This window comes from Sminthopsis crassicaudata, chromosome 2, assembly GCF_048593235.1.
Source record: "Sminthopsis crassicaudata isolate SCR6 chromosome 2, ASM4859323v1, whole genome shotgun sequence".
In the NCBI taxonomy this organism is placed as follows: domain Eukaryota; kingdom Metazoa; phylum Chordata; class Mammalia; order Dasyuromorphia; family Dasyuridae; genus Sminthopsis; species Sminthopsis crassicaudata.
In genome coordinates, this window is record NC_133618.1 from 657,276,278 (window position 1) to 657,302,330 (window position 26,053).

General features: G+C 34.4%; 1 protein-coding gene across 3 annotated transcripts in view; it reads left to right on the forward strand.

The window, feature by feature from the left end:
• Positions 1–26,053, forward strand: part of MICU1 (mitochondrial calcium uptake 1) — a 210,775-nt gene that overhangs the window by 84,645 nt on the left and 100,077 nt on the right. For all 3 annotated transcript variants that reach the window (XM_074296868.1, XM_074296869.1, XM_074296867.1), the window contains exon 6: positions 5,680–5,794. In XM_074296868.1, coding sequence (XP_074152969.1) covers positions 5,680–5,794 — 115 coding nt within the window. The remainder of the gene's footprint in view (positions 1–5,679; positions 5,795–26,053) is intronic.

The following is a 26,053-nucleotide window of genomic DNA, read 5'->3' on the forward strand; positions in this document are numbered from 1 at the left end:
ATAGTTAGCAAATTTCGCTTTGGACCTTAGATGGGCATTGATGAAAATATGTGTGTGGGGGATGTGTATGTATGTGTGTGGCGTGCACACACACACACACACACACGTGTGTGTGTGTGCATAGACAATAGACACACATGTATGTGTGTATCTGTGTGGGCATATACACATATATATGTGTGTGTATTTATTGCCCAAAAGGGCAGTTAAGGAAGTTTTAAGGGAAACGTAAAAAATAAGTCTTCCTCTTATGGATCTGATAGTACCTCATGACAATATAAGGTAGAAACAGATCATAATTATAAAGTGAAGTATGCTTTTTTGAGGTCAGTGTTTTTTTCAATAAAGGAATATTGTGTAGATTTTTCATATTATCAAAGCTATTGCCTCTATTTAAGCATTACTTTGAATATTCTCAAGTATTAGATATGTAATCATTTATGAAAAAATACCATGAATACTTAATCTTAACTTTTTGAGTATCTGCAAAGCCAAAAGATTGTTAGAATTAGAAGTATAAAGAAAATTGCTCTCAGCCAGATTAAAGTTTATGGTATGATGAGTATTTCTCTGCTACAGTTTATGACATAATTCTTCATTCAGTCCAAACTGACAAAACTGAAGTGAGAGGAATGAGATATCTCAAAGCTCTATTAATTAAGAATATGCCACAATTAAACTTTTTTTTCTGAGTTTTCCCTCTGACTTTGACACCATATTTCAGTTTCTGGAGAGAGCAATCCATTTTCTCTGTTAAAAGTGGCAAATTGGTACAGTATGTTGAGCACTGGTTCTGGGTCAAAAAGACTTACACTTGCTATTTGTATGACCCTGGGCAAGTCACTTAAAATTTCAGTCTGCTCATCTGTAAAATGGACAAAAAAAACAGTATCTGACCCACAGAGTTGTCATGAGCTAGGTAGCACAGTGGATAGAGCATCAGCATTGATGTCAGGAGGACCTGAATTCAAATTTGATTTCACACACTTACTACTTCCTAGCTGTATAATCCTGGGCAAGTCACTTTAACCCCAATTGCCTCAGCAAAAAAAAACCTCAATTCTGTGGTTCTAGATTGTGAGAAAACTTTAAAACTTGAAAAAGAGGAAGAATTAGGAAGTTTAATTCTTGGTTAACATTTGTTTTAAAGGTATAAAAAGAATGATTTTATATTCGAAGAGGTTTTGGTAGCAGTTAGTTAAGTTATTTGAAGTATAGTAATTGTGGAACCAAAAATATATTTGAGTCATGGCTACCAGCTATATCCTGTATACTACTGATCATAGGGAAGCCAAGCAGAAATAAACAGTTGGATCAGTACAAGTCTATCATTGGTTTAAAAAAAATGGAAATGCACATGTCATGATAGAATTTATTATCAGTACCTTAATATGTGCAGTGTAACTTTTAGAACCATTAAAATATGGTAGTACTCTTCTGGATTTTGCTTTTTATCTGATACTTAACCTAAGAGAAACTGATACTATATAGTATAAGGCAGTTCAGATTGCCAGCTAGATATTTTGGGGAAATTTTAGTTAATGTCTGTTTTGAGTATGGACCAGAGTTTAAAATATCATAGAGTGAAATTCATTCTAAAGCCATGTTTTAATTTTCAAACAAGTCAAATCCATGACTAACTCATGTCTGCAGTTAACAAAGCAAGAGTAACACTTATTTTCATTTTTTAATGTTTTAATTTTATTATTTTAATTTTTTAAATTATTAAACAAGGTCAAGCAAACACACACACAAATACATCCTCCCACATAGTTCATTTCCAAAAATGCATTTCTTATTCTACATATTAATTCTTCATGTCTTTGTCATGAAGACAGGAAATATTTCTTCATGAGTCCTTTGGAATCATAGTTGATTATTTAGTTGATTAAAGTTCTTTGTCTTTAAAAATTCTTCATTTTCATAACGTCATATATAACACTAAACATATATAATATATAAATATAATTTTATAATATTTACAACATCATAATATTAATTATAATTTTCTTTCTGCTCTCCATTTTGTATTGGTTCACACAAGTCTTTTTGAAACTATCTGTTCATTTCTTAAAGAACAATAATGTATTACATTCAAATGCTGTAATTTGCTCATCCATTTCCCATTTGATAGCTATCCTCTTGATGTCCACTTATTTGCCATTTCCAAAAGAGCTGCTAGAAATATTTTTGTACGTATCTTCTTTGATCTCTTTAGGGTTATAGATCTAGCAGTACACCTACCAAGATACAAGCAAGAACTACATAAGTGCAACTACAAAATATTAGTGTTTTGTTTTATGTTTACAAAAATATACATCAATCTAAATACTTATATAAATATTACTCATTCAGTGCTATAACAATCAAACTGCCAGTGAATCTCTTTGTAGATGGATTTATCTCATTGATTTCAAATTTAGACAAGAAGCAGCCATATGGTACAAAATAATCTGACAATTGTTTTTTTCCAGTAAGCAAGGATAGGATTTTTTCTCTTTTTTTTCCCCTTTTTTCTCTTCCCCATTCTAGTATATCTATTACACTTGGAATACATATTTTAGATTTGTACAATCTAAGAGAATGATTTTTATAATAGATTTTATGTCTGTGCCTTCAATATCTATAATGAATTTCAAGAATTATTTTCATCCTTTCAGGCATTTACCAGGGATATTTATAAGCTCTTGGGGGGAGGTAATGGATGCATTATAAAATACTTTGTATTTTCTATCCCGCAAATGTATTTGTGTCACTATCTCAATGATACAAAAACAACAGGCACAATTTAAATTATATTTTATTACAATTAATTTCCAAGTTAAAATGAAAAGTATTCCCATAGAATTCTTCCTACCCCAAAAGGAAGTAATTTAACAACTTTTTTGAGAAAGATTGTAGCTTTGTCATTAAAATTACACATCATGATATAGAAATTGTAGGACAGGATGGAATTAAAGTGCCTACACAATTTCTCTCATATACAAAGTACAAAGATGTTAGCAATTATGATCAAAAATGAAACTTGTTGATTTTTCACTAACCATTGGGGAAAATGTTGTATATACCTCTATTACCATCAGTTACCCAGGAGTTAAAACAGTAAAAATTAATTTTAGATTGAATTCATTTTCTGTTAAATTTATTTTAAAAGCTAAAGTAGGTAACAGATTTAAAACATTTGATGTATATATGTCATTGTTTTTAAACTTTGAAAATAATTGAAAATGGGACAATGGGGCTAGAGATCAAGAGCTAGTAATAATATAGCTCTGACATATAATGAAAATCAGCATGCTATCATCAGACACTGCTTACAACTATTAAGTTTACTTTTCATTATGTCAGGTCAATTCTGTTATAAAAACTTAAGAGACTAAATTTCTTTGTTAAAGTTGTTCCATAGGAGAGATACCTAGATGCTTTGTTATCCAGGAATTTCTTATATCATGGTATTTATCAAAGTATCATTTATCCTTTACCTTTGAAAGGTAGGATGAACCAGTTGATTATTAGACTAAGAACAAAGTTGTGGTTCATCTACCTTAATTTCATCCCATTTCCCTTTTCACTTTGATTTTGGATAAACCCTTTAATGTCTGTGTCTCCATCTGTTTTTTTAAGGGGGAGAGGGAAGGAATAGAGCTTGAGCTTGGTCATGTTCTTTTAGAAGTTGTGCTCTTGTTTGTGGGATATATTTTATGTGTTCATATGTAGGCAGCTAGGTTTATGCAATGGATAAAATGTCAGGCCTGAAGTCAAGAAGACTCATATTCCTGAGCTCAAATCTGGCCTCAGGCTTTACTAGCTATGTGACCCTGGGCAAGTCACTTAACCCTGTTTACCTCAATTTCCTCATCTGTAAAATGGATTGGTAAAGGAAATGGCAAACCACTCTAGTGTTTTTGCAACAAAATAAAAAAAAAATCCCAACAACAACAACAAAAACAAAAACAAAAACAAACTAAATGGGATCATAAGAGGTCAAACACAACTAAAGAACAAAATATATGTATGTATATATATAAAACAGCATAAACTGGATGGTTCTTGTACATTATTTAGTTATGTATGTAGTTTCTTCAAGGAATGCAAACCTAATATCAATATGCTTTGTTTCCCTCACTCCCACCTTGTCTATCACAAAAATAAATGTCCTTTTACAGTATAATAGTTAATTTGAGTTTTATTCATTCATACTTTGTTGGATTTAAGCCTAAGTTTCCCACCAAAAAGCTTTTGCACTTAAGGCTTCTTTTAATCCCATTTTCTTCAAACTTCTATTGATATTTTGGTAGAGGAACCAGTACAGAATGGACTCTTTGCTTACTTAAAAGAGAAGTTGTTAGACTGTTTTTCATCCTTCTGTTCGTTAAAAGAACTAATCTTTAGCTCTCAGTACTAATGAAAGGAGAGTGAGCCTGTGCCCAGGGTATGCCAGCCACTGAAGCCAAAGGGCTTCTCTGCTCTTTGGATGGTTCCTCACGTCATCCTTCTCTTCTGGAAGGGTAACCGTTCACACTGACACTGCCTGTGGTTACTTTCATTTGGTTGGTTAATCAGCTTTCTTTCCTTTATCTTGTATATATGATGGGATCCCCACTAGAACGAGGTAACCCATGGGTCGGTTGTTTAGCTGGCTGTTGGCCTGATGATGTTTGTTGGTTTCCTGATACTCTTCCCAAATTTATGCTTGTACTGTGCTCTGCTTATATATGCTTGCATGACTTAATGTGACTTTAATTGCACTAGTTTCTTTAATGTTCTGTGTTATTTTGATATCCCCGTTTATGATAGGCTCTTGCATAGCTACATTTTTTTTCCAGCACAGATGAAATTCAGTACCCAGTACCCTAATGGATCCTTTCCAGTATTTGAGATGTAGAGGAATAAAGTGAAAAAATGGCCTTTAATTTAACTTAGAAGTGAGAATACAGAGTAGATAAATAGAACTCTAGTTCAGTGATCCAGAGGAATGTACTAATACTAATCAAGAAAGCCCAGAGGGCCTTTGCTCGGCCAAAAGATATGTTCGTCTTGGGTAAAAACTAAATTTTCAAAGAGTCCATAACGGAATAACATCAACCAAAGGTACTAACCATGGTAAAACTAAGTATTAATAAAAAGAAAACCCCAAACTTAGCAAATATGCTTTATTTCAAATTCTTCTTTATTTTGCTGAATTACAAAACTTAATTTCCATTGGAACATTAGCTAGAAACCTTTATATCTAAGTATAATAGCAATTTATTTTCTGGGTTTCTGTGAATAACAGCAGCAAGGTACTTGCTGGGAGATGCAAAAATATTTTCTTAATTTATTTTTGTTTTATTACCTTTATAACCCCTAAAGGAAAAGGGTAAATTCCATTTAGAAACAAAACATACATTAATAAATCCTTGCTTGAGGCAATATGTTTGTCAGAAGGCTTTTTGCCTACTAATATGTTGGGACTCTTTTCAATTTGCCAGTTCCATATTATGTCTGATTTGATACTCAAAAGTGCCTTGTAATTTCTGTATTCTTGAAGGCTGTAAAGGATCCATTGATTTAGAATGGCCTTCAAGAATGTGCTTATGAGAAGTAGCTTGACGCCACTGTATAAATAATGGCTCTTTTCTTAATGTTCATTGACTAATTTGTTATCTTCTTTCTTTGGGGGGATTGAAATTCTTCTAGAGGATATCTCAGGAACGAGAGAAATTTGCTGATGAAGGCAGCATATTTTATACACTTGGAGAATGTGGACTCATCTCCTTTTCTGACTACATTTTCCTTACAACCGTCCTTTCTAGTAAGTATAAGTATTTCTTGATTTTAAAAAATGTCTTTTGGAGATCTAGACAGAAGAAGGAAAGGGAGATAGAAAGAGTAGACTACACTAAAAGAATAAGAGAAAAAATATGTAGCTCCTATTATAGGTCAGGCATTGTATAAGCATTTTTTACATATCACTTGATCCTCACGATAACCTGCAAGTTAGGTAATAATATTATCCCCATTTTACAGTAGGGGATACTGAGGCAGGGAAAGGATAAGTAACTTGACCAAAATCACACAGCTAATAAATATCTAAGACTGGATTTAAATTCAAGTCTTCATGATTCCGGGATTTGTATTCAATTAATATTGTGCCACTAGTTGGTTCTAAATAAGTTTATCAGTCAAGAAAACAAGGGTTTTTGTTTTTCCTTTTCTGTTTTGGAATTCTTTACTACTGCACACATTGCAAGAAGAGGAAGGGAAGGTTACAGAATTGAGGTTAAGATGAAAAATAAAATATCCAGTTCAGTTAAGATAAGAGCAGTGGACTATAGCTCTATCTGCTGCTTGGAGACAGTTTTTATTTCTGTCTGTGGGCTCCATTCCTATCATGGCCTTTTCAGTAAAAATTCAGTTCATTTTTCAAAAAATAGACAAGTTACTTAGCATTTTTACAAGTTACATACTCCACAATGCATCATGTAGGCATATTTTGAGCTCTTTTAACTTCAAATTTGACCCAGGGAAAATCCTGGCTTATTTTTAAACTTCTTCGATTTTGTATTGTTGGCGGGCTTCCCTTTGTATAGAAGTCCCATCTCACAAAATGAAAGCTTTTTACTTTACAAAGGAGGAAACAAAATGAATGTATTTAGCTTTAACTTTTTTTCTTTAACACAATATATTACAATCTCTCTGAAGCAAAAGCAAAGAATTCATTTAAAATTCAACCCAGATTTTTAAGAGTAATGTTTTCCAATATTCTTAATGGTCCATGACAAACCCCTGTTATTTCCTCTATCCAGCCACCCTTATCTTCAGCTGCACTCAGAATTGATACTTTTTTTTAATGCCTGTTACATTCAGAGTACTATGATAGGTGTTACAAACAAAACAAAAAATTAGAAATCATAGCCCCTGTCTTTAAGGAGCTTATAGGCCTATATTTATGCTAAGTGCCTAAATGAACCTACTGCTACTGCTCCAATACTAGTAGAAATTTTACATTGGTCCAAGGTGAAGCTCTAAAACAAGGCAGTTGAAAAAGAAACATGTTGAGAATGTGTCTTTTTGTGCATGCCATAGGAATAGAGTATTTCATATCACATTTGAAAAGATCCATAACTAATCCTGTTCTAAAAGTGCCTGAATTGTGATTGAGGGAAAAAACTGGTTTATGTGTTGTACATATAATTTTCACATGCATTTCATGTTGATAATAAAATCCCCCAACATGGCAACAGAAATCAGGAGACTTGTTTTTTAGTTGATATTTTCCACCAACTAGCACAAAATATGACTATGGTTAAATCACTTTACTCCTCTGGATGTCACATTATTTGTGAATTAAAAGAAGATGACTAAATAACCCCCAAAAAGCCTTGAAATCTCTTATTTGTTATCCCTCAGTTGCCTAGGCCCCTCAACATCCAAAAAATCTTCCCATTATATGACTGTTCAAGTCCATTAGCTTAGCAATTTTAAATACATATACTTTAAAATGTTAAGAATAAAGTGACAGTGAGAAAACTGGCTATATTAATCATTCAACATTTTCAAGATTTCTGCTCTGCACAAAGCACAGTACCATGCATTGTAAGAAGAATATAAGACTAGTCCCCTTATATCTAATCCAAAGCAAGTTAAGCCAACCTAAATTTTCAGCTATTTATGTCTTAAATTATGAAAAGCTCTGCAGCTGTTGATGCCTGTAGTCCACAGATGGTACCAGTAAAATATGGATTATGTGTTCTTTCTAGTGGAACCATTTCCTTCTATCCAAGCATGATTTGTGGTGATAACTTGGGAATGTGTTTTGTTCTATTCTCTTTTCTCCCTTTTTTATTAATTCTATTGGTTGATATCCTACCTTCTCTGTGATTCAAATAGTTCAGGCAACTGGCATGTAGATTTTTACAACACGAGTTAAAGCAATATCAACTAGAATTTTCAATCCAATCTAAATGTATTTTTCTTCAGGAGTTGGGATTCTGAACATTATCAGATGTGAATCAGAAAACTACTCAAGAGAAGAACCACATCCCACCTAATTTGAGGGAAAATTAAGAGCTCACTAAATATTAATAGCTTTTCTAAGGATCCTTAACATTCATAAATAATAGTCTCCCCTTCTTGCTTCCCTTTCTCACTTCTCACTCGGTGTAGTTTGGATTCTGACCTTTTCATTCTACTGAAAATGCCATGCCAATTACAAGTGATCTTGTGATTGGCAAAATGAGTGAACTCAAGCTCTTTCGAGTTGAACTGTACAGAAAATTATTGGAAGAGGAGGGAGAATAAATTAGAACATTGCTGTCGTCTGGTTAAGGGGGAACAAAAGCCTAAACTTTGAGAAAAGAGAAGGGCATATTGGTGATAGATATTAGAGAGGTAGAATTATAACCCTTGGCACCTGATCAGATAGGTGGGGTGAGAAAAAGTGAGGAGTTGGAAATGATAAAAGGATTTTGTATTTGAGTGACTCAGAGAATGTTGAGGCTTTCCTGAGAAATAAGGAATTTCATGTGGGTTTAGAGGAAAAGATAATGAATTCTGGCTTGAGATGTGTTGAGTTTGAGATGACTCCAGGACATCCAATTCTAACTGTCAAATGAACAATTGGTGGTGTGGGCCTGGTGTTTGGAGATGTAAGATAGTAGATTTAAGAGTTGAAAGGGACCTCAAAGAAATCCAACCTAACCCCTTGTTTTATTGATGAAGGGACTGAGACTTGGAGAGCTTGAATGAGTTATCCTTAAGTTCACTTGTAGATGGTGTTTGGAAGCGATGGGATTTAAATTCATTCAGATCCTCATAAACACTATTCTTTCCATTCAGTCTTCTGCATAAAGTCCTCATCTGAAAATGGAATAAAATAATACTTCACTCACAGGGTTATTGTGAGAGGCAAATGATGTAGTGTATGTTCAAAGCACTACATAAACATTGATTGTTATTGTTATCATTGTTATTGCTCTTATTATTGCCTCTGTGTATGGTCAGTGAATGTCAGAGCCAGAATCCAAACCCATTACTCTTAATTATGAGTCTTCTACTATATACCCTGTGTATCTGATCAAATAATTTTCTTTTCTTTGTTTTGTTTTGTTTGCTAAGGCAGCTGGGGTCAAGTAACTTGCCCAAAGTCACACAGCTAGGAAGTATTATATATCTGTGGTCAGATTTGAACTCGGGTCCTCCTGACTTCAGGACTGGTGCTCTATCCACTATGCCATCTAGCTGCCCTGACCAAATAATTTTTCAAAAATATGATACTTCCTGCATCTCTTCTAATAAATCAGAGTAAGAAGGGGAAATTTATCCTGATTTCCTGACAGTAGCATTGTTGTTATCATGAGATTTTATTGCACTTAGTTGAAATCAAAATTATTTGTGGCTTCCATTGTTAAGTATGGTCAGGATAATGCAAGTATTATTCAGGCTAATGAGTTTTCTGATAAAACATTTACAAGACTATCAATGAAAATATTATAACAGCATATTTGAAGTGCTTCCAGATCACAGAATCAGAATTGGGAGAGACATTGAAGACCACCCACTAAACCCATGCCTGAGCATGAATTTCCTGTACTAGATCCCTAAAGTGTCTATCCAGCTTTCATTTGGCACTCTCTATGAGAGCCAATCTGCCTTCTTTCAGGGTAGCCCATTTCTGTTTAGGCTAGGAAAATTGTTAGGAAAACCCTCTTCTGGAGGGGCAGCTAGTTGGTGTAGTGAATAGAGCACCAGCCCTGAAAGTCAGGAGGACTTGAATTCAAATCTGGTCTCAGACACTCAATATTTCCTAGCTGTGTTGACCCTGGGCAAGTCACTTAATCCCAATTGCCTCAGCAAAAAAAGCAAAGAAAAAGAAAAACCTCTTGTGGGTTCAGGGGTGAATAAGAAGAAAACCTTGCTATGACTTGATTACATATTGACCATATAAGACCTTTTCAAGATGAGTATTATCCATAAGCATTAACTAGAATTATAAGAGAAAGGAAAAAAGAAAATTAATGACTTTTTAATACTGTTGCATTGTGTGTAAGCTATATATTTTGAGTTACAGAGACACTCTATTGTCTATTAATAAGTAAGGTATAGTACTGCTTACAGTAAAGAAAATTAACTGTCATTGGATTTTATTTACCAATAACTTCCTGCTCTGGCATAATCTGTGGCTATACTTAATTCAGTGCTATTGTGAAAAAATATAGCCTATTCAGAGATAATAAAGTAGTGCTTTTAAGTACATCAAGAATTCACAGATAGTATATTAAATGAAGTTCTGGCCTAGTGATTTTGAGAACATTATGTCCCTTTTGGATAGTCCTGCTGTTCTCTGAATTAGAGAATTTAAGTCTTCGCAACATCAACCTGACTAAAATTTTGATTTAGAGGAAGCTAGGAGTGAAGATAGTGTTTAGCTCTCATATATCTCTTCATTATGCTACCAGATCAAGAAATTTTTGTTTTATAATGAAGGAATTTTATTCTCTTGCATCAAGGATTTTGGAATAGTTCTGAAGTTGGCAGAGGGAAAACAGAGAGATTATTAAACTAATAAAATTTTAGCTTAAAAAATAAGCTATGCAACAATATTTCAGTAAAATTCTAGAAGAGCAGTGTCAGACTCAAATAAAAATGGGAGTCACTAATCCATACTTAAGCATCCCTGAGGACAACATATTGACTTAATTTTAAAATGTAATATTATCAGTGTTTTACTGTATTTTTAATTTTGTTAAATATTTTCCAGTTATATTTTCATCTGATTTGGATTGTACTTAGGAGTGCTATAGGCGGCATGTGACCTATGGGTCAAGTGTTTGACAACTTTTCTCTAGAGCATATTTGTTAAAGCAGTAGCTAGAACATCTTGATCCCAAAAGCCCCACCATGGGAGCTTTCAGAATAAGCCATCCCAAATAAACCTCATTTCTTGTCCAATAGGGTCTTCGGGCGGGTAGATTGAAGAAATGGTATGAGTATTGTTTATGTAATGCTGGGCAAAGTTTCTTAGGCTATTTTGTGGAAAAGATAGAGTGAGGTTGGCTAGAGAGTACTACAGTTAGTTAGATTCAGAATGGGTGGAATGGCCACAACCAAAGACTAGCCATTTAGTTCAATTTACCTTGGAAGGAGGCCTTTAAGTGGAGTGCTTTAGACATCTGTGCCTGGTCCTAAGTTGCTTAGCATTTTTATCCATGACTTGGATAAAGGGACAGAAGCCATGGTTATCACATTTACAGGTGACACAAAACCAGAAGGCATAGTTATCACAATAGATTACAGAGTTAGGAACTTAAAAGAATTTGAAATAGATCTAAGAAGATTAAAAGTAAAATCATATCCCTGGGTTCAAAAAATCACCTTCATAAGTAACAGGTGGACCGCCATGCATCTGAAAATGATGTGAGGGTTTTAGTGAGCTGCAAACTCGATTGAGACAACAATGTAATACAAAGCCTTGAAAGCAAAATGTGATTGATTTCCATTTTGGGGGGGAAAGGTGATAAATTAAAAATGCAGAATGAAACATTTATTTTCAGATATAGTCAGTGAGTGAATTTGTTTTGATTGGCTATATTTATTACAAAGTAGGACTTCTCTTTGGGGGAGAGAAAGTTAGAGGGGGAAGTTACTAGAGAGTAATTATGATGAAAAAGAAAAGAAAAAGTATCAATGAAATTAAAAATACACAGAAGCAAACAAAAGTAACTTTGGGAGATACAAACAGAGAAGTTTGTTATAATAATGTTAAGTTTTTAAAATGTACATAACAGAAATTTATAAAGTATGGGTCTTTTTCCTTTTCTTCTTTGTAGATTGAAATGTCCATGTTTTATAAGAGTTGAAAAATTCAGAATAAAAAAAAGGAATTGAAAGAAAAAATAATAAATGCTGTCTTAGGGTGCCTTAAGGAAAGAATTTCACAGTTAAGTGGGTCAAGCTTTTTTTCAGTCTAATCAAAATACATAAAATAGTGTGTTTGCTTCTGAATGCTACCATTTTAGGAATTAAATTGGTTATCTAAATATTGCCCACAGAATTTAGACCGAAGTGGTGATGGGCCATGAAATGACTGGCTAAAGAAACTGAGAATAGAATTCTAGAGAAGAAGTATATAAAAGATTATGATAGCTGCCTTTGAAGAAATGTCATAAAGGAAATAAATTAATGTTGTTCCACTTAGCTCTAGAGAACAAGTCTAGAAGCAGTGGGCGGAAGTTACAAGTGGAATAGGTTACCTCAAGAGGTAACATGCAATTTTGAACTCCTCTTTGGCTTCCCTTAAAACAAATGCTGCAGGACTTACAGGATTGTAGATTTGGAGAAGGGATATATAGACCATCTAATCCACTCTTCTCAAAAGGAATAAGACCTAGACAGGTTATACAACTTACCCAGAGTCATATAGGTATTAGACAGCAGATCCATAATTTGAATGTAAATCTTTTATCTCCACTGGTCAACACTGTCATTTGTTGGCTGGGTTATAGAGAAGATTCTTATTTAAATGCCATTTAGGCCAACTGATCTTTGAAATCCCTTTTAATTGTGAGATTGATTGATTCTATAGTCTTATATTTGGGAATTTGATTTTTATTGAATTCAGATTTAAGATTTTACATTTACCACTACTATATTTCACATTGGTAATTTTAGCTAATCCATTAAATTGTGGCCTGTCCAAATTTTTTTTGGATCCTGACTTTGGGATTCACTGCATTGCTTCTTCTAGCTGTTGTTGCATCACCTGCAAATTTGATGAACATGCCATCCTTTGCCTTTATTCAGATCTTAGATAAAGCTGTTTTGCAGCACAAGATTGAACACCAGTCCTCAGGGTACTGCACTAAAGATTTCCAAATCCAAATTAAGTTATTAATGACCGTCCTGATCCAAAGATTATCCTACAGTCCTAATTCTTGCTAACTGCTGTATTGTCTAGATCATGATTCTCCATCTTTTTAAAGAAGAATATGAAGACTTTGTCAGATACTTAGCTAAAATCCAGATAAATTATATATCTAAAGAATTACCCTGAAGTCCCAGTATATAAGGCTTCCATTGAAAAGGGGGGAAAAAATTAGTCTTGTATGACTTGTTCTTTAGGAAGCCATGCTCTCTTCTTAGTTAATAAACCTTTTTTTATTGTTAACTAAGTATCCTTTTAAGGATGCATTCTAGATCCAGACATGTAAGGTCTAACTTATATACTTAAAGTTTGTATATTTGATTGTATGCAAGCTAATTAATGTATTTAATTTAATTAATGTGCTTGATTTTTTTTTATCTAAATTCAGAATTGGGACCTTCTCCTATCCTGTGGTAACCATATCATTCTCTATAGTCTTTCAGAGATTATGATTAGCTCATTGGTCACATTGGCCAGTTCTCTTAATACACAAGAATAGAGTTCACTATTTTCAGCTTTTGACTGGACTACTGTAGAATAGCTTCTAATTGTTCTCTCTGTCTCCAACTATTCCTCTCTCCAGTTCATGCTCCGCAAAGCACTAAATTAATATTTCTAACCTAACCAGTTTATCTACTTGCTTGAGTAGTTCCCTTTTGCCATTAAAATAAAATATAAACCTCCTCCTCTTGTTTCAAATCCTTTAACAATCTGGCTTGAACCTGTCTTTGTAAACAATATTGACTAAATTGTTCATTTAACTATTCTTCTATTCCATCTCTCTCCATGGGGAATATATACTGTCTTCTACATCTCAATTGTACTCCTTGCTCACCTCCACCCTTAGAATCCCCTTCTCCACTCAAGGCTCAGTTCCAGTGCCCTCTCCTTTCCTGGCCTTTCTTGATCCTCACCGATCCTTTCATCTAAATGCCCAGTGGGATTACTTCATATTTCTTTTCTTGTATACTGCATTTCATACTTATTATCATACAATTTGGTCCTGGAGAGCTAGAACAGTCTTGATTTTTTTTTGTCTTTGTATCCCCAGAATCTAGCATTGCCTGATATATAATAGATGCTTTAGAAATTCTTGAGTTGGATTAAATCAAAGGCAAGTAGGTGTCCTTATTATCTCCTTCCTTATATGAAATATCAATTCCCGACTAGCCATTTTTGTTCTGTCCTTTCAGATCCAAGGTCATTATCCTTGGTAGGGAAAAAAAGCAGCAAAATAAAGATTGAGCAGCAATGCCCTCTCTCAGACATCTGTTATCATTGTTCTCTTCTTCCCACTGCTGTCACCACTGCACCAGCATTTCTATCTCTTCCTTATCTCCTTATTCCTTTTTCCTAATACAGCTTCAAAAAGCACTACTACCTGTTTGTTGTCTTTAGCTTTTCTCTCATTCTGAATTTCCACACTCCTTACACTGTCTTAATATATTTATCCTGTTACCTTCTGAATATGATTTTTAAAATTCTAATTTGTTTGCCATTCATGTATATCCACATTTTTTCACAGTCTTTTCAAAAACATTTCCTTATCACCAGAATGGTTTTTCTTGTTCTTCACAATTTTAATTTCTTCAGTAGGAATTCTCCCCATCCTTTCTGTAAACCCTTTGAAGTCTGTGCTCCTAACATCTGGGGCAAATGATACACACTGTGTCCAGTTTTCCTCCATTGTACATTATATTATTTTATTATATTTATTTTATATTTATATTATATTATTTATTTCTACCCAAGCAACCAGTTATTGCTTAGTGAGAATCACATCCAGAAAAGAGGTTGCCTTCATTGGTTCTTTCACCTTCTGAGGGATGACGTTCTCTTTAAAACAAAACAAAGCAAAGGATATGAACAGGCAATTTTCAGATGAAGAAATTAAAACCATGTCTAGTCATATGAAGAAATCCTCTAAATCACTATTGATCAGAGAAATGCAAATTAAGACAACTCTGAGGTACCACTACACCCTCTCAGATTGGCTAAGATAATAGGAAAAGATAATGATGAATGTTGGAGGGGATGTGGGAAAACTGGGACACTAATGTATTGTTGGTGGAATTGTGAACTGATCCAACCATTCTGGAGAGCAATTGGGAACTATTGCCCAAAGGGCTATCAAATTGTGCATACCCTTTGATCCAGCAGTGTCTCAATAACTGGATCTGTATTCCAGAGAGGTCTTAATGGAGAGAAAGGGATCCACATGTGCAAAAATGTTTGTGGCAGTCTTTTTGTAATGGCAAGAAACTGGAAACTGCATGGATGTCCATCTGTTGGCTAATGGCCGAATAAGTTATGATATGTGAATGTTATGGAATATTATGTTTGTTCTGTAAGAAATGACCAGCAGGATGATTTCAGAAAGGCCTGGAGAGACTTACTTGAACTGAAGCCAAATGAAGTGAGTAGAACCAAGAGAACATTGTACACAGCAACAAGATTATGTGATGATCAACTCTGATGGACGTGACTTTTTTTTTTTAGCAATGAGGTGATTTAGGCCAATTCCAACAGACTTGTGATAGAGAAAGCCATCTGCATCTAGAAAGAGGTCTGTGGAGACCTAGTGTGGTACCCATATGTGGTACCCCAACATAGTATTTTCACTTTTTTGTTGGTTTGCTTACTTTTCCTTTTTCTCATTTTTTCCCCTTTTGATCTGATTTTTATTGAGTAGCATGATAAATGTGGAAATATGTTTAGAAGAATTGTACATATTTAATCTGTATTGGATGTTTAGGGGAGAAGGGTGGGGAGAAAGGAGGGAGAAAAATTTGGAACACAAGATTTTGCAAGGGTGAGTGTTGAAAACTATCTTTGAATGTATTTTGAAAATAAAAAAGCTGTTACTTTAAAAAAAAAAAAAAAAAGCTTGGATCTTTGAGTTATCATATGCTATATTACTATGGTCATTTACCATAATTTGTACCTAATTTATTCCGCTGATCCACCATTCTATTTCTTAGCCAGTACCAGATTGTTTTGATAATTACTATTTTGTAATACAGTTTGAAATCTGGTATAGCTAGACTATCTTCTTCCTTTTTTTTTTCCTTTGATTCCCTTGATATCCTGATCTTTTGTTCTTCCAGATGAATTTTATTATTTTTTCTCGTTCTATAAAATAATTTTTGATAGTTTCACTAGTATGGCATTGAATAAATAGATTAGTTTAGGTAGAATTGTCATTTTTATTATATTGGCTCAGCCAACACATGAACAATTAATATTTTTAATTGTTTTAGATCTGGCTATATTTGTGTGAAGAATGTTTTATCCTTGTGTTCACATAATTCCTGAGCTTGTCTTGGTAGATAGGCCACCCAGTGTAAAGAGCCAGAACTCTGGAGAAGTACACTTGAAAGAAGTATACTTGAAACAAGGTATTAACTCAGATGAATTGATGAGATGATTGTTCTCTAGTTCACATATATACTTAGTACTTAATATGGGGATGTAATCGTTCTCTAGTTCACACATATTCAATATGCTGTAATGATATAATTGTAATAAGGGTATATAAGAACTGGGGATGGGAAGTCAAACACACAGACTGATGGAGGAGACGGGGTCAGACTGTGACAGACACAGACTGTGTAAGAGACAATAAAGACTTTAGACTCTATTCTTGTCCATTCTCATGGTATCATTCCTGCTGAGACCAAGGCCCTTCCAGAGGACCTCCAGAAAGCTAGCCCGAACATTATACCCCAGTATTTTATATTATCTACAATTATTTTCTTTCTGTATTCTCCCTTGCTGCCACACTTGATGATATATAGAAATGCTGATAACTCATGTGAGTTTTTTATATCCTGCAACTTTGGCTAAAATTTTTAATAATTTCAGATAGTTTTTTTTAGTTGAATCTCTACTCTTGGATTTTCTAAATATAACACCAAATCATCTGCAAAGAGTGATAGTTTGCTTTTCTCACTGCCTATTCTAGTTCCTTTAATTTCTTTTTATTTTCCTTATTATAGCTAACATTTCTAATACAGTAATAAATAATAGAGGTGATAATGGACATCTTTGCTTCATCCCTTATTGTATTGGGAAGGCTTCTAGCTTATCCTTATTACAAATAATATTTGCTGATGGTTTAGATAAATGTTATTAATCATTTTAAGTTCTATTTATTCCTATCCTTTCTAATATTTTAATAGGAATGGGTGTTATAGTTTGCCAAAAAATTTTTCTGCATCTATTGATATGATCATCTAGTATTATGATGTCTGTTGTTTTGTTTTTGTTGTCAGTTACAGTGATATTTTCCTAATATTAAATCAAGCCATCATTCTTGGTATAAATATCCTATCATAGTATATGATCCCTTGTATTGATATAATCTTTTTGTTGGTATTTTATTTAAATTTTTGTATTTAAATTTTTGGTTTATAATTTTCTTTCTCTGTTTTGACTCTTCATTGTTTATCAGCATTATATTTGTGTCATGAAAGAAATTTGGTAGGACTCCTTCATCTATTTTTCCAAAATGTTAATATAGTATTGGAATTGAATATTCTTTAAGTGTTTGGTAGAATTCTCTTGTGATTCCATCTGATCCTGGGGATTTTTTTCTTAGGAAGTTCACTGATGAATTATTCAATTTCTTTTTCTAAGATTGGGTTAAACATGTTATTTCTTCTATTAATCTGGATAACATATTTTTGTAGATATTCTTTCATTTCATTTAGATTGTCAAATTTATTGGCATATTATGCGCAAAATAGCCCCTAATTAGTTATCTTAATTTTCTCTTCATTGGTGGTGAATTCAACCCTTTCATTTTTGATATTAGTAATTTGTTTTTCTTCTTCCTTTTTTTAGTCACATTAACCAATAGTTTATTTTATTGTCTTTTTTCAGTTTCTAGTTCAATTGTTTTTTTTCACTTTCAATTTTATTAATTTGTCATTTGATTTTCAGGATTTCTACTTTAGTATTTAATTGAGGATTTTTCATTTGTTCTTTTTCTAGTTTTTAATTACATACTTAATTCATTGATCTGCTTTTTCACTTTTTTATTGATGTAAACAATTAGATATACAAATTTTCCTCTAAGTACTGTTTTGTCTTCATCCCATAAATTTTGTTATGTTATCCTATTGTTGTCATTTCCTTTAATGAAATTATTGTTTCTATGATTCTTTCAATTTCTATTTTACCCGGTGATTCCAATGTATCAGGGCAGTTGTCTTTCTAATTTTTTAAACAATGTCGTGTGGGCCTTTTATTTGTTTCTTTGTTTGTTTTGACCATGGCTTTCAGGTGGTCTAATAATCTGTTATTTTTTAAATTTTGTTTTATTGTATATTGATATGTCATAGAATCATTAGTTTCCACTTATTCAATACTAATTCTTAAAGAATAATTTTCCTGGGGCAGCTAAATTGTGCAGTGGTTAGAGCACCAGCCTTGAATTCAGGAGGACCCAAGTTCAAATCTGGTCTCAGACACTTAACACTTCCTAGCTGTGTGACCCTGGGCAAGTCACTTAACCCCAATTGCCTCAGCAAAAAGAAAGAAAGAAGGAAGGAAGGAAAAGAAAAGAAAAAAAAGAATTCTTTTCTTCAGTAAGTTTTTGTATTTTCTCTTTTCCATTTGGCCACTTGCATTTTTTAGGTTATTGACTTTCCTCAGTAAATTTTTGTATGCCTTTTCCTATCCTAATGACTCTCTTTTCATGATTCTCTTTAATTACTTCCATTTCTTTTCTTAATTTTTCTTCAGCTTCTCTTATTGGCTTTTAAAATTCCTTTTAAGCATTTTTGGGAATTCTTTTGAAGACTAAAGTCAAATTGCATTATTCTTTGAGGCCATTTTGACACTATTATCATCTTTAAGTTTATGCCTTGAGCTTCCTGTCACCATAGTAATTTTTTGTCAAACCCTTTTTTGATTTTTGGCTCATTTTTTCCTACCATTTTTGCTATGGTGCTTTTATGTGAGAATTGTTCTCTGGTCCTGCACCATCCCAAGCTTTTTGTGTGGAGGCTCCAGGTCTTCCTGCTGCCTTTCACCAGGCTTCACCCTTCTGACTAGTACTAAGGGAGGGCCTCCCTGTCAGCCTTTTTTGGGTTTGAGTTTTAGCTACTGAGCTGACCTAGGAATAGGGCCTGTCTTTTGCTGTTGTTAACAGTCTTTGTGACTCTGGAGGGAGGGATCTTGTTGCTGGTCTGCCCCTAGATGCTGGTTGTCCCAGGCTCAGGGTCAGAGGATGTGGCTTCATTACTAGTCAGCAGTAGGGTCCAGTTCTTGCCAATGGCTGTGTGGAGGTGGGACTTTGCTGAGTTGTGCAGGCTGCTTACTTGCCCAGGAGTCTGCTGCATTGCAGGAGGGCGAAGCCATGTTGGTAGATTGTCCCACAATTGGAGTCTTGTTGCAGCCTCCTGCTACTGCTCCTGTTGCTTCTCCTCTTCCTGCCCCTACTCCTACTCCTACATCTATTCTAAGGCAGTTTTCCAGTTGTTTGGAGGGGATTAGATGAAGGCTTCAGAGGGTTTCTTCCTTACTCCACCAGCTTGGCACTGGAAGTCCTGGTAAGGATGTTTAAGAATCTCAACATGGATATTAAATTCTCCTAGTATGAAGGTAGGAGTTTTAGAAACAATTAACTCATTTAAAAAAAAAAAAAAAAGGATTAAGGGAGAGATGGCAGCTACCACAGTATGTATGAATTAAGTGAAACTCAAAGGAGAAAAGATTCCTGGGTGTTATGGAGAGAACCCAGAAGTATTAAGTGAGGCAGTGGGGAATAGGGAATATAACAATTCCCTCACTTCAACCACTGAGTTTTGGAATAATGAATAAAGGTGTACATCCCATGCTAGAAAAGGCACAATTGGGCAGCTAGATGGTACAGTGGATAGAGTACTGGCTCTGAAGTCAGGAGAATCTGAATTCGAATTTGGCCTCAGACATAACATACTGGGTGTGTAACCCTAGGCAAGTCACTTAACCCCAATTGCTTAAAAAGAATAAAGGAAAAAAGAAAGAAAGAGCAGCCATATTCTAAGAAAGAAGCCAGAAAATAAAATAGTGTTGAAAAAAGCCTGGATAACTGATAGATAATGTAGTAACTAACCTCATTTCTAAGAGAAGTTTGCTTCCTACCTCTTGACAGATATTTTGCATCTTCATTTTCTTAAGTAAACTAAGAGATATTTTCAGAACCAGCAAGTGTGGGAATTTTTTATTGGTTTTTTTTTTTTATGCTTGTTACAAGAGTTTTGGTTTTATTATTCCTTATCCTTTCTGCCTCCCTCAATTCCCATTGTGTGAGGATAGATGTCTAAGGGAGGATATGGATAACATTGGAAAAAAAAAAAAAGAAAGAAAAGAGGGTCATTGAAGCATCTTTTTGAAAAATGCAGAGAATGGAAGGAAGACCACTAAGAAGTACACGTAAGACAGTTTTGAAGGCTACAAGTTGGAGTAATTCATATATTTAAAAAGAAAACTATACATAATAGAGGACAAATCTTTTTCCTGTTTTATTATGTATATGGGAATGCCCATTTTATTTAGTGTTTGCTTTTTTTAAAAAAGGAGGAAAAATCATTACTCTGACATTAATTCAAAGTTCAAATAACTCATTATGTGGAAAATAACATATATGATGTGTGGTATATATGTCAAATCAACAAGCACTTATTAAGCATTTACTATGTACCAGGCACTGTACTAAGTCCTGGGGATACAATGAAATAAACAACCCCCCCCAAAAAAAAAAAACCCAGGCTCTCTGACTTCATGGAGCTCACAATTTAATGGTAGAAACAACAACCAAACAATTATATACGTTTAAGATATATACGGGGTAAATTGGAAACAATCCCAGAGAAAAGACACCAAGATTAAGAAGGGCTTTTAGCAGAAGGTGGGATTTTTGCTGAGAATTAAAGGAGCCAGGAGGTAGAGATAAAAATGTAGAGGAAAGGCATTCTAGGCCTAGGGGACAGCCACTGAAAATGCTTGGAGTTAAGAAAATAATTATCTTGTGCAAGGGAGAGTAAAGAGCCAGGGTCATTGGATTGCAGTCAGATTTACTATGTTCTTGCATTTACTTGCATTACATAAGTTTATAGTGTAGCTTAATGGTGGCATATAGCAGCTTAACATATAGAACATTTGTGAAAAACGTCATTCATTCATCAAAATTTTATTAATATCTTCAATCTTTAAATTTTGCTTCTCCTGCATTTAGCAATGCTTTCTTTTCCCTTCCCAAACTTTAGCATAACTAATAAATGTATCAAAAAAATGATACTGGTAAACTACAGTCTGCAGGTTCTAAATCTAGCCCACCACATGTTTTTGTATAGCCATTAAGCCTAAGAATGGTTTTTACATTTTAAAATACATTTTATCCAAAAATGTACTTAAAAACACAAACAAAATTAATGCATCTAGGATAAGAAGGGAAATAGTTGAATGGGGGGGGGAAGCTGTACTACATTGCTCTAATAAGAGTTTGGTATTCAAGCTACATAAATGATTAATAAGTGTATATAAAACTTTGGCCATTCCCCAGTTAATAAGGACATGAACAAGCAGTTCTCAAAAGAGTTTTCAGAACCCTGTGGACAAATGCTCTAAGTCACTAATAATAAAGAAAATGTAAATGAAAGCAAACCTGAAATTTTACTTCATACCCTGCCAACTGACAAAAATAACCAAAAAATGGTGACAGTCAATGTTGGAGAAGTTATATAAATGACATGCATACTAATATTGGTGGAGTTGCAAAATGGTACAATCATTTTGGAAAACAATTTGGGATACTGCAAATAAAGTGATAAGATATACATGTCCTTTGAATAAGAAGCTCCATTTCTATATGTACTCTAAGGAAACCATCGATTAGAAGAAAGTTCCCCAATATTCTAAAATGTTTACAGCAGTACTTTTTGTGATAGCTAAAAATTGAGCACAAAATAGATAGCTAATAAATTATAATACATGAATGCAATATAATATTAATGTGTTTTAAGAAATTATGTGTGATGAATACTGATAAACCCAGGAGGATCTCTTTGAATTGATCCAGAATGAAATAAGCAGAGCCAAGAAAATAATATTAATTTAACAACGGTAAATGAAAAGAGCAGCACACTGAAAAAAATCAAAAGTAAATGCAACAAAATTGTAATGAACACGTGAACTTGAATAAAGAGATATGAGAAGATATCCAAATCTGTGGGTATTTTTGTGGAAATGAGAGGTCTATGGGTGTTACACATTACACATGTTTTGGGACTTTTTAGGTGTGTTGAACATTTGTGCTGATTTTTTATCTTTTTCTAAAAAATACAGTTTGTCATATGGGATGGACCTCTGAGAAGAGTAGGGGCAAGAAGAGGGATAATGAGGATAATTAAAATACTGAAAGACACATTAAATATGAATCAAAATGTATTTTAAAATTCTTTAATCATATCAGAGGGTCAAGTTCGGCCTATGGATTATAATGTGCCAATCCCTGTTCAATATATAGTATTCTACACCCATCATCTCCCATCTTTGCAAAGAAGTGGATACAGGAGAGAGAGACCTTCTCAAATCTGTCTTTAGGACCAAATTTGGTTGTTAGAATTACGCAGTATTTAATTTATAAAGTTTTGTTGTAATTCTTTTCATTTGTATTATCAAAGTATAAGTCAAAGTATATTAGTTCATGATTCTTTTTTTTTTTTTTGCCTATCATATAGATTTCCCTTTGTTTCTCTGTATTCATGTTCATTATTTATTGTAGCACAATTAGATTTGCATACTCCATTTTGTTTAACCTTTCCAACAATTAGTGAACATCTACTTTGTTTCTTTTTCTTTGCTACCACACCAAAAAAATAGTGCATGAACTCTGTTTTGAGCATAGGGAACTGCCTAGTGGTAAAAAAAAAAAACAACTAATACTCTCCTGTTTATTCTATTTCTACATGCATAGCATATATAGACATTTTTACATTATGGTGTATACAAATCTTAAATTTAATATAAGTAATAGGCTATATGAAAATGGTTCAGCTATTAAAAAAAAAAGGTTATATTGATCTTTATTTATCTTTATCAGAGGGGCTTTCCAAAACCCCTAACAATCTCTTTTAATTTTTCTACTTACTAGTCTGAATCTTGGGTTTCAAGTATAAACTTTTACCAGAGACAAAAATAAAGTTCCACAAACTTGCTCATCCTCAGTGATATTATGTAGGCAAGAATTAATAGTAGATATTATTGCCAAGTCAGACACTTCAGGCCAAGAAAATGAAAGGCCAGAGCAAATCTTGCCTTAGGTTCCTGTGTTGTGAGGAGAACTTGGGCATGGGGCCTAAGGGGTTGTAGGTCATGGTATAGACAGGGCAAAAGGAAAGGCAAAGGAGTAAGTGAAATGCCAATAGATTGTGGTTGAATAAGTGGGTTCTGGAGTTCTTGAAGATGCCAGTGTTACCTTTGTGGATGACAGCATGATTGAGGATATGAAGTAGGATGGAGGAGTAGTTCATGGGAAGTGAGTAGGTTGAGGAACTGAGTGGTTAGGGTGTTTGAGGAGTAATTAATATGTATGCTGAAATTCCCTACGTAGTATAAAGGCAGAGTATAAAGGATAGAAAATGATGAATCAGTATGTGATTCATACTGAACTGTGGAAGAAGAAAAGGAAGTGACACCAGCTACCAGGTTTTTAATTAGGTGGAAGAGATATTCCTGGTTGATGGAGGAGGGGGAAGAACCTGGGAATGAATGACAGTGGGGAGCATTAAGGATTCCAACTTCTCAGCCTCATCTGATGAGTTGAGGAGAATGAGTAAAGGTGCAGCCAGTCCTGGAAAGGGTGGGCAGAGACTGGCCTGAAGGGGAATTGAGGTTCAGTAAGAGCTGCTCAAGTGGAAGAAATGGGAGAGGATAAGATTTGGGATGGCTGGAAATTGTGGGTTTTGTGGTGTTGCCAAAGGTCAGGCAGTAGCAGAGGCTGAACTAGTAAGCATTCCTTGGTATAACTAGTTTCTGTTAAAAAATAATTCATAAAACTGGCATCAGGTTCTGGAATAGCCAGCCTTCTGGCACTGAGTGGTGAAATTAGAACACCATGAGATTTTAGAATTGAGAGCCAGGAGAACCTCAGACGTCATCTGGTCTGACCAATATGATGGATTAGGAAACTGAGGTCCAAAGAAGCTAAGGGAGTCACTTGAAGCACCCCACTACACGCTTGGCCGTGATCCAGTCTCCTGACCCCTCACTGAATATCAGACGCCACTGCAGCTCCCTTCATGTGCATGTTAAGTTAGGACGGGACGGTGTGAGCTAGTTTCCAGAAATGTTTGAGGGGTCACTTAAGAGACCTGAGGCTGAGCTCATTTTCAGGTGTGAAATGATGTGTCTGAAGATATGCCCTGATTGGACAGAAACCATTTCGTAAAGTCTTCTTCCTACATGGTGTGTTAATTTTTGCTTTGTATTCTATAAGCTACAAAAGGAATGCTTGTTAATTATTGGGGTCAATAACCTACTTGATTTGCTAATGATTCTTAGAGTAAAATCAAAACATTATAAAACCATTTTATAATTAGAAAGAATAATGCATTCTAGTTAGCAGTGGCCCAATTACAGTTGTAGTCTCTAGTATCCACCCCGATTTAGTCTGGGTAGCCATTATGAAGTGGATTTTTTTTTTTTTTTTACAATTGTCAATGGAGAACTGGTGAATGAAGGAAAAGGGAGCTCGGTGGTATGCAGTAGAGCTCATTTCTTCTTCACAAGGATGCTCCCTCTGTCCTCTACTAATAGATTTTTCTTCCCTTGAAAGTAGGTTGTGTGTGAATCGCCAGACAAGTAGGTTTATCTGTCTCCAGGTACACTTTGAGCTTTTGAGATCTGTATTTGGCAAATGATTTTTAAGCATCAGTTTAAGAAGGGAGAGGAAAATTACAGGAGTATTGCCTGTCACTGTATTCCCAGACAGCGTGTCATTATACTTGAAGCAAGCCTCGTTTTTTTTTAGAATGCTTTGCTGACAGGCTTAGCAGATGAAGATTGAATAGGTAGGAAGAACAGGCTGTTTATTCCCCAGGGAAGCTTCTCCAGTTCAGGCTGGCAGGACTTATGTGAGAGTTTGTAATGCAATGCAGCAATTTATTTTATATACATGTGAGACCAGGGTTTGAAAATTCAGCCCCTAGAGCCATCGGCACATGATGCTTGAATGAAAAGTACCGTCCAGCCCCACAGAAGGAAACACCAAGTGATCTCTGGGCAAGGGATCTCTGGCTCAATTAACGATATAAATTTCGATGTGTCTAGAACTTTCAGCAGAGACTATACACAGTCTTTCTCTGTTGCTAATAAGAAATGTTATGACTTGTCTAAGGCAACACAATTAATAGTAGGGTTAGGACCAGAGCCCAAGTATCTTGATTCCTAGTGGAGAATTAAACTGTTACTTTTCCTCCTTTTATCCCAATTTATGAAATAAGTAGTCTACAACCATATCTTTGTTTTTCTCACCTTCCTAAATCACCATAATGTTTATCCCCTCCTCTCTTATTTGCCAGGTCCCATTGCTTTTTCCCCCCACAACCATTGCACTTGACAGCATTTGTCTTTTTTTTATTAAAACTTTTTATTTTTGGGGCAGCTAGGTAGCGCAGTGGATGGAGCACCAGCCTTGAATTCAGGAGGACCCGAGTTCAAATCTGGTCTCAGACACTTAACACTTCCTAGCTGTGTGACCCTAAGCAAGTCACTTAACCCCAGCCTCAGGGAAAAAAAGAAAGAAAGAAAGAAAGAAAAAACTTTTTATTTTCAAAATATATGTATAGATAATTTTCAACATTCATCCTTGTAAAACTTTGTGTTACAAGTTTTTTCCTTCCTTTCTCCACTATCTTTCCCCTAGACAATAAATAATCCAATATATGTTAAACATGTGCAATTCTTCTATACATATTTTCACAATTATCATGCTGCACAAGAAAAATCAAATCAAAAAGGAAAAAAAAATAACAAAATGCAAACAAACAACAAAAAGAGTGAACATGCTATGTTGTAATCCACACTCGGTTCTTACAATCCTCTTTCTGGTAGTGTAAAAGTCTCTCTTCATCACAAGATCACTGGAACTGGTCTGAATCA